Below are 13,064 nucleotides of genomic sequence, written 5' to 3' on the forward strand. Positions count from 1 at the left end.
TTATTATAGGAAATAGAGTAGTTACATTTTTTGTTTGTTTGTTTTTTTTTTTATTTAATCCTTCCAGCATCTTAACTCTCAATTTCTTTGTAGAAATATCCCCCTGAAAGATATTCTATTTTCGAGCAAGAGCACCGCCTCTGCGAGATCTAAAGATAGCTAACCGCTCTTTGGACGCACGTCTTTTGAAAATTCCTGCACGCGTTGCCCTCTAACTTACTAAGTCGCCCTCCCTGAAGGATTTGATGTTTCTCGAAAAAAAAAAAGAATTGTGCAGCAATACATTTTTAAAAGATACGGATATCAAAGTTTGAACTAGGAGTTATTGCTTTACATTTGACATTTGTATCTGTCATTTGAACGAAGATGTCATTTTTATTAAAATAAGACAACTTGATGACTTTAATGTCATACCTATATGTGAATATATTGAGAAACTTATCAAAAAAACATTCTTAATCGTGCAATTGCGCATCTCATTCGATATAATTTGGTTCTAAGTTTAATACCGGCCAATGTATTTAACTATTTGATAGAGGAAATTTCCAAAAATCCATTTCATACATTTGAATGCATAACTTATAGTTACATACCAAAATTATAGTTATGTAGAGATATTATAACTTCTGAGAAAGTTCGTGCCGACATGAAATATTGGCGATTCTCCAAAAAACGAAATTACAAAGCTCAGATCAAAATGTCCTCGGGAATCATCATATTTACATTTACCAATCTTGTTGCATTATTCGATGCAAATGAAATTGATGCCAAAACTTCCACCATTACCAGGAAAAAATGTATCCTTCATTGCGGTGTTCGTGAATCATATGTCAAAATAAAATTCGATCGTATTGTAGTCAGAAAGAGAGAGAGAGAGAAAGAGAAAAAGAAAGAGAGAGAGAGAGAGAGAGAGAGAGAGAGAGAGAGAGAGAGAGAATGAGTTATTACTAGGATTGAGAATAACACCTACTACATACATTAAGTTTCATACTGATATTTTAAGAAATATGTAAATCATTTATGATACTCTGATTTCGTAAGAAAGATTCATTCGGTCTGATGACAAAATCATTTTTTAAGATATAATAATAGATCTTTAAGTGTGAAATAGATTTTTATAATTAAGAGTAATTGCAAGAAAATCGCTCGTCACTTACATTTTTTGTAATAATGACGCAAATCTATTTAAGTTCACCAGAAATAACAATTAATGTTTCTTGGACAATTCTAACTAAACTGCAGATCACGGCATTTATAATTTATCATCAAGAAAGTCTACTTAAAGTGGTTTAGCTAATCCTTGAGACTAATTCTTATTCGTAATAGACTAAATGAAATGATCGCGCCTGCAAGACAATTAATCTTTCAATTGTCTAATAACATGTTCACGAACGATAATACGCTTCTGTATCTAGAAGAAATCATACCCAAAATTTGCTTGCATAAAATTTGCAACATCGAAATTCTTACTTGGCTGAAGAAGCATACTTGTCTTCAATTTGGCATTGATTCTCAACAGTAACATCAATCTATATGTTTATTGACACATTTAATGTATTATGTTGAAAAATCTTTCGAAACAGCTGTCAATTCTAATTCTATATCAAATTTATACTAATTCTCTATCGCTCTTTTCCTGATTTTCTTTTTTTTAAGTATTTATTCCCTATATCTCGAAATTATATCTAACATTTATTATCTGAATATTATGCATCAAAAGAATCGTCAGGAATATTTAAAAACGATCGATCAGCAAAAATTCATAATACATAACTAAAGAAGAATTTTATTTTCGTAGTAATCCGAAACAGCTGATCGAACAGAATGCAACCTGTCATCGTCAGCATGTTGTAAACAATAAGCGATCCAAGCATTGACAAGAAGTATCATAGTGTAACACAAAGCGAAAAAAGTTTAAGTAAAGATTGCATCTACAAAGTGTAGATAAAAAAAAATTAGAAATAGAAATTATTTAATTTTTCTCAGCCATCAATTTTACGTAACGCGCTAGACGATTGGTCAAAATATGTACCATTTCGCATAGATACGTAGAGTTGCATCTCGTCGCGTCACTGGACGCTGCACACTGAGGAGATAATTGCTCCTAAAATGGCACAGGGTAATGCGATCCCCATCTAGATACAAAAATAGGATACCGCGCTTGTTCAACCGTGGTACGTCCTTTTCTCTCTCTTTCTCTCTTTTTCACTTTTTCGTAATTTCGATTAAAAAGGTGAGAGGTTAATACTTTTTTAGCATGGATTCACCGTTTGATTTCCATCTCCAAGTTCGCTAAATGTTTCAGAACAGAAGCAATTTGTGTGTGCAACTTATTGATACGTTATATCTTCCAAGATAGTCTTCAAAGAATTTTTATCCTAGTTTTCTGAATGAAATGAATTTCATTATATTTTCTTTCTACTTTCATTTTTTCATTTGATTTCTTTGTAACAATATTGCTTTAAGAGATAATCTATTTTAAATCCAAAGAGTCATTTCTGCAAAGTTTAATTATAACTATGTGCTATTTTTATCCTCGTTCTCCAAAAGTTCTTGTTTCATCAGGTCACCTTCTCTTTGAAGATTTTTTCAATGCTATGGAAAAAATAAAAAGGAAATGAAACAAACGCAAAAGATCTGTCATTGAAGAATCGGACGGCTGTCTAAGTGTTGAACTAAATCATTTGTTTTTCTTAATTAGGGATAATTGATGTATTCGATCGTTTAATATACTCAATCGAAACATTTTCAAAGAATTTGTAGTCATAATATAATGTAAGCATAACTTTTGGAGAATTCGTATTGGTTGAAATATTGGCTGCGTTCCAAAAAACAGGATTACAAAATATCTAATTACGTTTACTGATTCCGTTGTATGGTGTGGTGCAAATATAATCATTCCTAAAACCTTCACCATATTCCAGGAAAAGTATATTATTCGCTACCACATCTATGATTCATATATAAAAATAAAATTTGACTGTATTGTAGTCGACATCGTTACCAAAATTATAAATAACATACATCTGCTATTATTGTTATTTTAAGAAACGCGAAAAATGACTTGATACAATATTTTCTTTATAAAAGAAATGCTTTCGATCCAGAAATGAAATAAAAATCATTTTAGACATGCTAGGTTAAAGATATACATGTATATAGGTAAAATGAATACGTGTATGTTTATTATTCTGAAGAGATTCATATAACTGAAAAATAAGAGAAAATATTTGTATTGAATTTTGCATCACCGATGATATATTGAAAGAGTTTTTGCAAGTACACAAGAAAATACGTATGCAAAGTAGGGATGGAAGAGAGATCAACGCTATGAGCAATTTTATTTTGGTCAGTGACTGGCTTTGCGTAACGGAGAACATGATTGGTCGAGGTACGCAACCATCCGGCATAGACACGTAGCGTCGCATCGCGTCTCGGCGCTGGGTGCTGCGCAGCGTAAAGATGGTTGCTCCTAAAATGGCCCAGGGTAACGCGATCCCCATCTGGATACAAAAATAGGATACCGCGCTTGTTCAACTGTGATACATTCCTCTCTCTCTCTCTCCCCCCTCTCTCTCTTTCTCTCTCTCTCTCTTTCTCTCTTTTTTTTCGCTCACTCTTATGAATACGATATTTTTTTTTTATTAGAGCACTTTAGCACCCTACTTATCCTTATTTTTTTCTTACGAAAGACATACATACTTGACCTTCGATAATGACAGGGAAATGAATCGTGAAGCGTGTGTCTTAATACACATTTGTTTCATATCGATCATTTAAGATTACAAAGGTCATTGAACAGATTATAACGACTTTTTGTGAATTACAAGAACGAATTCTTGAAATAGAATTAGTGATTTGGATTCAGTACACAATTGGCATTAGATGCTTTTTATTTCTTAAAGTGATGATCGTTCATCATTTAGATTTGAGATATAGAAAAGGATATCAATTACGTAGAGATTAAGTAATTTTATTGCACTTCGAAATAGCAGCATCATGAATAATGATATTGTCTTCCTAATCGTTATTGTTCTCAAAAGGCAATTAAGAAACTTATTAAGCGTACGTTAATGACTGGATTTATTTCAAAGATGTTGATGCAGATAAATTCACGATACTTTTAACCGATTTTAATTTGTCTTGTTATGGTACTTGTGGCCAGGGTAGTCCAATTTATTTCACGATGTGTGCTTTCAAATCTAATGAGCAAATTGGCTTAATTGCGTGGCGTCAAGCATTTCCATCAAAACGTATGGTCGCCTTGATGCGTGACGATAATAGGAAAAACGGCGTAAACGCTTCGTTTCCTCGATTCGTTCTACCCTAGTTGGATGGAATAAGAATACATTTTGCTCTAGCTTGGTGCGAATTATATTGAAGGCCGATTTCAATGGGCAAAATTTTGCACGTTATAAAATTAACTAATTATATCGTTTTTGTTTTTGCAGTCCAAGGGGAAATAGTAATGCAAACGACGCCAACGATACCAACGTAAGTTTAATTATCGTTAAAGTTAACATAAATAGCTAGAGAGATTTTTATGAAATAAGTTTGTTTTATTATCTACATTTGTAGATTCACTGGCAGACCAGGTGATCCGTCACCTCCGGTTTTCGAGCAGATCTTTAAAAATGCAAGATTCGCCCAGGGTGGAAATGCCATTTTCGAAGGATGTGTACGTGGAAATCCAAAGCCGAACGTTTCTTGGACTCACAAGGGTGCTCCTTTATTGGAATCACGAAAAATTCGGATGTCTTACGACGATAAGACCGGCGTGGTTACGTTACAAATCAATCAGATAGGTCCAGGAGATGAGGGTGAATATACATGTAGTGCCAAAAATCAATACGGTAGGTTGGACAATTTTGGAAAAGTCAATAACATTTGTCAAATCGTTATTTCAATCAGAACATTCGATGGAAAATGTTGTAATGATTGATCGAAAATTTTAGGAGAAGCGATCTGCTCGGTCTACATTCAACCGGAAGGATTCGGACCTCCGCCTCAACAGCAATTAGGTAGTTATAAAAAGGAATTTGCTCAAACCTTCCAAACGACTGAACAAAAGACTGGTAGCCAGACTTTTCAGCAACGTAGTTATCAGCAAATGTACGACAAGCGAAGTTATGTCAATGGAACGTCTAGCATTGAGGATTTCAAGGTCATTAGTCATACGTTTGGCTTTTTACTTTCATTTTCTGATATATCTAACAATATGATCGAGTAATCGAATCATTAATTAAATATCCGGCTCATATTTACAGGTGGATACTTTCGAATATAGATTGTTGCGTGAGACGGAGTTCCGAGAATCGATTACACGTCGTTTTGTAGGCGAATCAGACTCGCAGATTTCTACGGTAATTGATCGTAGTCTAGGTCCGGTCGCACCAGCACAAATCGTTCAAAAACCGAGAAATTCGAAACTCATTGAAGGATCCGATGCCGTTTTTACTGCTAAAGTAACTGGAAATCCAAAACCAAGGGTAATCTTGAAAAAATTGTACTACATCACAAAATCATGAAGAAAGAAGAAAAACGGAAGTATATATATATTGTTTTCGATCTTTCCAGTTGACTTGGTTCAAAAATGGCCAGAGGATCCGCGACTCACAACGCGTGGAAATGAGTTATTCAAATCAGCAAGCGACTCTGAAGATCAGGGTCGCTCTACCGGAAGATAGTGGCCATTATACTTTATTATCTGAAAATCAACAAGGTTGTACAGTAAGCTCGGCGTATCTAGCCATTGAATCTAGTGATCAAGTCGATCAAGCGGTTCATCAAATGCAACAAAGAGATATTGCGAAAAGCCAACAAATAGATTCTTCGTCATCAGAATCTGAAACTGGTAAAGTACTTCCGCCTAATTTCGTTCGTACTTGCGCTGATCGAGAAGCTACCGAAGGAAAGATGACAAGGTAAGAAAGAGTTGCGTTAAAATTCTTCTATTTCTCTCGTCGATTTGTAAATAAATATTCAATTGTCAAAATATGTCAATGTTTAGGTTTGATTGTCGTGTAACGGGTCGACCATATCCAGAAGTAACATGGTACATCAATGGACAACAAGTAGCCAATGATTTAACTCATAAAATTCTTGTTAATGAATCGGGTAATAATTCGTTGATGATTACCAACGTGAGTCGCGTTGATGCCGGTGTCGTCACTTGTATTGCCAGAAACAAAGCTGGTGAAACGTCTTTTCAATGCAATCTCAACGTCATCGAGAAAGAACAAGTTGTTGCACCGAAATTTGTCGAACGTTTTACGACTACTAATGTTAAAGAAGGTGAACCTGTAGTATTTACGGCACGTGCGGTTGGCACTCCTGTTCCACGAATCACCTGGCAGAAGGTAAAAAAGCATTATCTTGAACCAATGAATGGAATTTAAACGCTTTGTATATTTCATATAGGATGGTGTACCAATTGCACCGGGTCCAGAGGTGCGCATATCGATGGATGGCAGTGGAGCATCGACTTTGGATATACCTTGCGCTAAATTTTCTGATGCCGCATGGTATCAATGTACTGCACAAAATGTGGCTGGCTCCACTGCAACCCGAGCACGGCTTTTCGTTGAAACACCGAAGGGAGCCGCACCTGAACCAAGACGCTTGAATTTACCCCGACCGACAAAAATCATCGAACCAGAGTAAATTATTAATTAGACTAATCTTAGAGTAATTCTTTTTAATCTTTTTAAATTTCCCTCGTACAACATGTTTTTCCTAATGCCTACTAAAGATATATAAAGGAGAGAAAGGTATATTTTTGATAATAAATTTTTCACATATAAATTTCAGTAGTTGGATAGTTTATTAAAAATAAAAATGCTAATAAAACTTTCAGACCAACACCTGGCCCCGAAGTGATCTACCTAAGACACGTAGAACGAGCCAAACCATATTTGCCTCCTCCTGAAGAAGATAAAATTTATTCACCACCACGTTTTATCATACCATTAAGAGATGTGCATCAAATTGAAGGTGGACGTATTCACTTCGAGGCCAGAATCGAACCGGTGGGCGACCCCACTATGAGGGTTGAGTGGTATGTAAATGGAAGAGCTCTCGACGCAAGTAAGTATATCTATAATTTCATGTTATGGTAAATTTGTGCTATCGATTAAAAATATCATATATTCGAATTAAATCCATAGGCTCACGCGCTACATCCATCTTTCGATTCGGCTTTATTTCTCTCGATCTCATCAGCATAGTTCTTCAAGATAGCGGTGAATATCTATGTCGCGTCGTTAGCTCTACCGGAGTTGCTGAATCTCGTGCCACTCTTAGCGTGACACGTGAGTATATACCTTTGATTATTTAGAATAAATTAGAACTTATAAACTTTGAATTAATATTGATTATTGATTCGTTTCAGCACGCGCTACGATCGAACAAGCTAGCCAACACCCCGACAGCCTTCAATATATCCAACAGCTCGAGGATTATAGCAAATATCAAAGGCAGGAGAGCGTGGAGGAGATATCATCTTCACAACGACCGGTCTTCATCCGACCACTCCAGGATCTTGGTGAGCTACAGGAAGGTCGTAACGCTCATTTTGAGGCGCAATTGACACCTGTTAGTGATCCCACCATGAAAGTGGAGTGGTACAAGGATGGTAGACCTATCACAGCTAGTGAGTAAAAAAGAACATAATCTTAATAATATTTATATATTAAATATAAATTTGTTCTATTTATTCGCTTTAGGTTCAAGAATCACAACCATCTTCAACTTCGGATACGTCTCGCTCAATATATTGCACCTACGGGCTGAAGATGCAGGTTCTTATACAGTTAAAGCTGTGAATCGTTTGGGAGAGGCTATCAGCTCCGCGACTCTCCGTGTTTTTGGTAAGTTATTAGGATTGATAATTAAATAATAATAATATAAAATAGTTTAAGATAATATGAATATCAACCATTTTCATTTAAACATTACAGCAAGAACGAGTGTTACAACAGATTTAGGTATTCCTGAGCAACAGAGATATATTGAAGCTGCCGAGGAGTTGGAAGCTTACCAACAGGCTATTCATCAAAAATATGTACAAGAACAGCCTGAACCGACTAGCCCACCGGAATTTAAATCGCCTATTAAGGATCAAAATGGAATACGAGAAGGCGGGTTTGCTCATTTTGAAGCCCGCTTAGAGCCAATTGGTGACGCTGATTTACGCGTTGAATGGCTCAAAGATGGACGCCCTGTAGAAGCCAGTATGCATTTTTTTTTGCATATTTCATATTAAACTTATAAAAAATATTTCAATGAATTGATTATATTGTTTCTTTTCTTTGAATTAGGTTCACGAATTACAACATTCTTTAATTTCGGTTATGTTGCACTTACTATTAAATATGTCACGATCCACGACGTTGGCGTTTATACATGCCGTGCTTATAACAGAGTTGGTGAGGCCCATACCACCGCTCAATTGAGTGTCATTAGCAAAAACGATGTTATCTATGACAGTCAACATCCTACCGGCTTACAAAGAATTCAAACGCTTGAGGATTCGAGCAAATATATGCGTCAAGTACAAGAGGAAGTACAGGTGAAGCAAGCACCACGTTTCTTAGGTACTTTGAAAGGGACCAATAAGATCGTCGAAGGTCAGCGTGCACACTTTGAAGCACGAGTCGAACCTCAAAGTGATTTAACTATGAAAATTGAGTGGTATCATAATGGCAAACCGATTACTGCTGCTAATAGGATTCAAACCTATCATGATTTTGGATATGTAGCGATCGATATTCTTCAAGTTCGACCTGAAGATGCTGGTACATATACCGTAGTCGCAAGAAACGCTCTTGGCGAAGCTCAACTTTCAGCGACTATGATCGTCGAAAGTGAGTATCATGTCCTCTTATTAATTAATTTTTATATCAATTGACTATTTACACATATTTTTACTCTTTGTTTAGCACGCTTGAGTGTAGATACCAGCAGTATGCATCGTGGTACTTTTGAAAAAACTCAACGTCTCGAAGAATCTAAATTCGTCGAACCACAATATCACATCGAAGAAATATCTAAATCAAAACCCATTTTCGTACAACCATTAAGTGATCCAAAGCCAGTTAGCGAAGGAAAAAATATTCATTTGGAGTGCCGTTTAGAACCAATGGGAGATCCAACTATGAGAGTCGAATGGTTTCAAAATGGACGACCTGTAACAGTTGGTTCAAGATTCAGAACTTATTATGACTTTGGTTTCGTCGCCCTAGATATTGTACATTCAACGATTTATGATTCGGGAGAATATACTGTTAGGGCTACCAATCATCTTGGTACTGCACATACTTCTGCTTGTGTCAGAGTAATCGGTAGATCTGATGTTGTTACAGAAACACAAAACGAACAGTCGCTTGAACAAATTCAAATGTTAGAGGATTCTTCCAGGTTAGTAAAACTATGATCAAGTGTATAATGATTAAATTAAATAAGTGAGATGATGACTGAATCTGTTTTTTTTTTTTTTTTTTTTTTTGTTAGATATCGTAAAACTCAGCAAGAAGAAGTTACAGTAATGCAAGCACCTCAATTTACTCGAGCACTTCATAATATTGAAACGGTAGAATTAACGAATGTCCATCTCGAATGTCGCCTTCAACCGGTCGGCGATGCAACCATGAGAGTAGAATGGTTTGTTAATGGAAGACCAGTTAAAACTGGACACCGATTTAGACCATCTTATGAATTCGATTATGTGGCTTTGGATATCCTTGGTGTTTATCCCGAAGATTCTGGCGTTTATACTTGTCAGGCAACTAATCAGTTAGGTGAAGCTGTTACTTCGTGTTCGGTACGTGTACATGCGAAGAAGGATCTCTTACTGGAGTCTCAACATCCAGAAGGTTTAGAAAGAATACAATACTTGGAAGATGCTTCACGATACAAAAGGCACGAGTTGGTTGATGAAGTTGTAACCGTAAAGCCCAAATTCATTACTAGTCCAAAGAATCAAGAAAACCTTAGGGAAGGACAACACGCTCATTTTGAATGTAAGCTTGAACCTGTAACAGACTCGAATTTAAAAGTTGAGTGGTATAAGAACGGTCGTCCAGTTACAATAGGTGAAGTATCACTTTTTTATCAAAAGAATATTTTTATCAAAGGAATTGATTAAATATAATTGATTTATTTTGTATTTTTGTGTTTATAGGACACCGATTCCGTCCAATTCACGATTTTGGTTACGTTGCATTGGATGTGATCGATTTAATTGCTGAAGATTCTGGAACGTATACTTGCCGTGCCGTCAATCTTGTTGGTAGTGACGAAGTTTCGTGCACATTATCTTGCCGCTCAACGGCACAAATTCTAACAGATACACGAAACGAAAGCGGCCTCGAGCAGATTCATTATCTTGAAGATCGTTCCAAATATCATCGGCAGGAAGTGATTGAGGAAACAACAACGCAGGCACCAATCTTCACCACTTCCTTAAATAACGTGGAGATAAAAGAAGGACAAAGAGCTCATTTCGAGTGCAGACTCATTCCTGTGTCGGATACAACGATGAAAGTCGAATGGTTCCATAATAATACACCTGTCAAGGCTGGTTCAAGATTTGTAGAAACCAACAGCTTTGGTTTCGTTGCACTCGATATCATGTATGCATATCCAGATGATTCTGGTACATATACTTGCCGTGCTAAGAACATTATTGGAGAGGCTATTACTTCAGCAACCGCTGTAGTACATTGTAAGTTTATAGCGTTTATTTTCAAATATTCGAAATTTTTTATTAAGTATTTATCTCAAGAATGTATTATTTAAATTATAATGTTTGACAGCGAAAAAATCAATTTACATGGAGTCACATAATGAAGAAGCTTTAGAAAGACTTCGTTACCTCGAAGATACCTCTCGTTATCAACGTAAAACTGTCCAAGAAGAAACAGTTACGCAAGCACCAGTTTTCACAATGCCAATCAAGGATTTGCGTGTGGCTGAGAATCAAGCGGCTCACTTTGAAGCACGTGTTATTCCAGTTGGCGATTCCAAGCTCAAAGTAGAATGGCTTCGTAATGGTGTACCTATTGCTGCTTGTAAGTTAAATACAAAGATCATTACATCCTTTCATGATCAATCGTGTATTACATAAAAATTTTATTTTTATAGCAAATCGCGTAACAACAATGCACGATTTTGGATATGTCGCTTTGAACATGAAGTATGTCAATCCTGAAGATTCAGGTACTTATACTTGTCGTGCGACGAACGATCTTGGAGAAGCTGTAACTTCGGCGACACTTTTCGTTCAATGTAAGTAAAGAATTGGATAAAAACAGAAATCGAATTGCTTCGTTAGCGAAGTAATTATTACAGCTCGATGTTTGCTAAGCTTTTGCTGTTTAAAGATACGCTTATTTTGCAAAATTTTTTATTTTGAACGTAGTACGAATATTGCTATTTTTTTGTGAAATCCTGAGAAATTTTCTCGTAAATATGTGATACCATTCACATATCATTTTTATTTATCAGTTTGATCTGTCAATACAATACTCGTTCAGAAATTTTAGATCGAACACTGACACGTTTGCTGTTCATTCGGGAACAATGATTTTCATATAAAATTAAAACATCATCTATATCATTACTTCATACCACTATTACACTGACAAACTCTTCCACGACACAGCAAAAGCAGCCCTGCAATTCGAGTCGCAACACGAAAGTGCCTTGTCCAAACTCCAAGCCCTGGAAGATACCAGCAAATATCAACGTCGCGAGGAAGAAGAGATAGTGGTCAAAGAGAAGCCCTCATTTACGGTTCAATTGAATGGGCCTTCGAAGTTAGTCGAAGGACAAAGTGCACATTACGAATGCCGCATAGAACCCTATCCTGATCCGAATATGAAGGTGGAGTGGTTCCACAATGGTAAACCACTATCCACTGGTCACAGATATAGAACAGCTTGTGACTTTGGCTTCGCATCTTTGGACGTTCTGACAGTTTATGCTGAGGATTCCGGCACATACACCTGCCAGGCCACCAATAAACTGGGATCGGCCAAGAGCTCGATAAATCTTGATGTAAAATGTGAGTAAAATAATCAAGACGAACAATCGAATATCAATGATATACGATAACGTATTTTGCATCGATAGGTACTAGCTTATGCTTCTGTCTCTTTCCAATACGTATTTCGCTTTTCCAACATCGATCTTCGACTCATTGTTACAAATTATAATTGGATATGAGTTATCAATATATTTGTGCCGATGCAGAAGATTTCTTGTTGAAACTGTGTGCGGGGACAGTAGGTGGATTTCTCTTGCATAGATTCCCTTTTTCGGTTTAGTCATTCAGTGATTTTTCCTTGTCTTGTTGTGTATACATGTCTTCTTTTTGTTTATTGTTTGCAAGCATCATTCCATATATGCGAATGACTTTCTACAAATGTATACAAATATTTGTCATATCCTCCAATATAACACGATGCGCTACTTTTCAGCACGCTCCTCTATAATCCGCGAAACCCAACATGAAAGTGCTCTTAAGAAGATACAATATCTTGAAGATGATTCTCGTTACAAACGTACCGAGGAAGAAGATTTCATAATCGCTGAGAAGCCTAAATTTGGAAGACCATTGAAGAATATTGAACACTTACCCGAAGGCAAGAACGCTCATCTCGAAGCAACGTTGACACCAGTTAACGATCCCACGATGATTGTTGAATGGTTCAGGGATGGAAGACCAGTACCTCAAGGACACAAATTTAAGACCACTTATGACTTTGGATACGTCGCTCTGGATATCCTTTATGCTTATCCCGAAGATTCTGGCACGTATATGTGTAAAGCCAGAAATGCTGTTGGTGAAGCTGTCACCACGTGCGTCATCAATGTAGATTGTAAGTTAAAAGAGAAGAAAATTATTCTATATAGTATATGTTACATAATACCCAATAATATGAATGTATTTCGAAACAAACGAAAAACATATGTCAAAGAAATTGACAAGTATGATCATTGACGTCTATCAAAATTGAAATTAAAATGAAATATCGAAAATATTATCATTAAAGTTGTAATTT

The 13,064-nt window shown here is 36.2% G+C and overlaps 1 protein-coding gene across 6 annotated transcripts in view; it reads left to right on the forward strand.

Annotated features, from left to right (window-relative positions):
- Positions 1-13,064, forward strand: part of LOC122634087 (titin) — a 120,648-nt gene that overhangs the window by 44,374 nt on the left and 63,210 nt on the right. For all 6 annotated transcript variants that reach the window (XM_043822669.1, XM_043822670.1, XM_043822671.1 and 3 more), the window contains 20 exons: positions 4,452-4,494; positions 4,579-4,853; positions 4,956-5,164; positions 5,268-5,489; positions 5,578-5,924; positions 6,011-6,359; positions 6,421-6,659; positions 6,857-7,086; positions 7,167-7,310; positions 7,391-7,651; positions 7,725-7,868; positions 7,959-8,231; positions 8,319-8,864; positions 8,940-9,417; positions 9,511-10,091; positions 10,181-10,723; positions 10,815-11,069; positions 11,143-11,286; positions 11,663-12,064; positions 12,480-12,881. In XM_043822669.1, the coding sequence (XP_043678604.1) occupies positions 4,452-4,494; positions 4,579-4,853; positions 4,956-5,164; positions 5,268-5,489; positions 5,578-5,924; positions 6,011-6,359; positions 6,421-6,659; positions 6,857-7,086; positions 7,167-7,310; positions 7,391-7,651; positions 7,725-7,868; positions 7,959-8,231; positions 8,319-8,864; positions 8,940-9,417; positions 9,511-10,091; positions 10,181-10,723; positions 10,815-11,069; positions 11,143-11,286; positions 11,663-12,064; positions 12,480-12,881 (6,087 nt within the window). The remainder of the gene's footprint in view (positions 1-4,451; positions 4,495-4,578; positions 4,854-4,955; positions 5,165-5,267; positions 5,490-5,577; positions 5,925-6,010; positions 6,360-6,420; positions 6,660-6,856; positions 7,087-7,166; positions 7,311-7,390; positions 7,652-7,724; positions 7,869-7,958; positions 8,232-8,318; positions 8,865-8,939; positions 9,418-9,510; positions 10,092-10,180; positions 10,724-10,814; positions 11,070-11,142; positions 11,287-11,662; positions 12,065-12,479; positions 12,882-13,064) is intronic.

This window comes from Vespula pensylvanica, chromosome 14 (assembly GCF_014466175.1).
Source record: "Vespula pensylvanica isolate Volc-1 chromosome 14, ASM1446617v1, whole genome shotgun sequence".
NCBI classification, from domain to species: Eukaryota; Metazoa; Arthropoda; class Insecta; order Hymenoptera; family Vespidae; genus Vespula; species Vespula pensylvanica.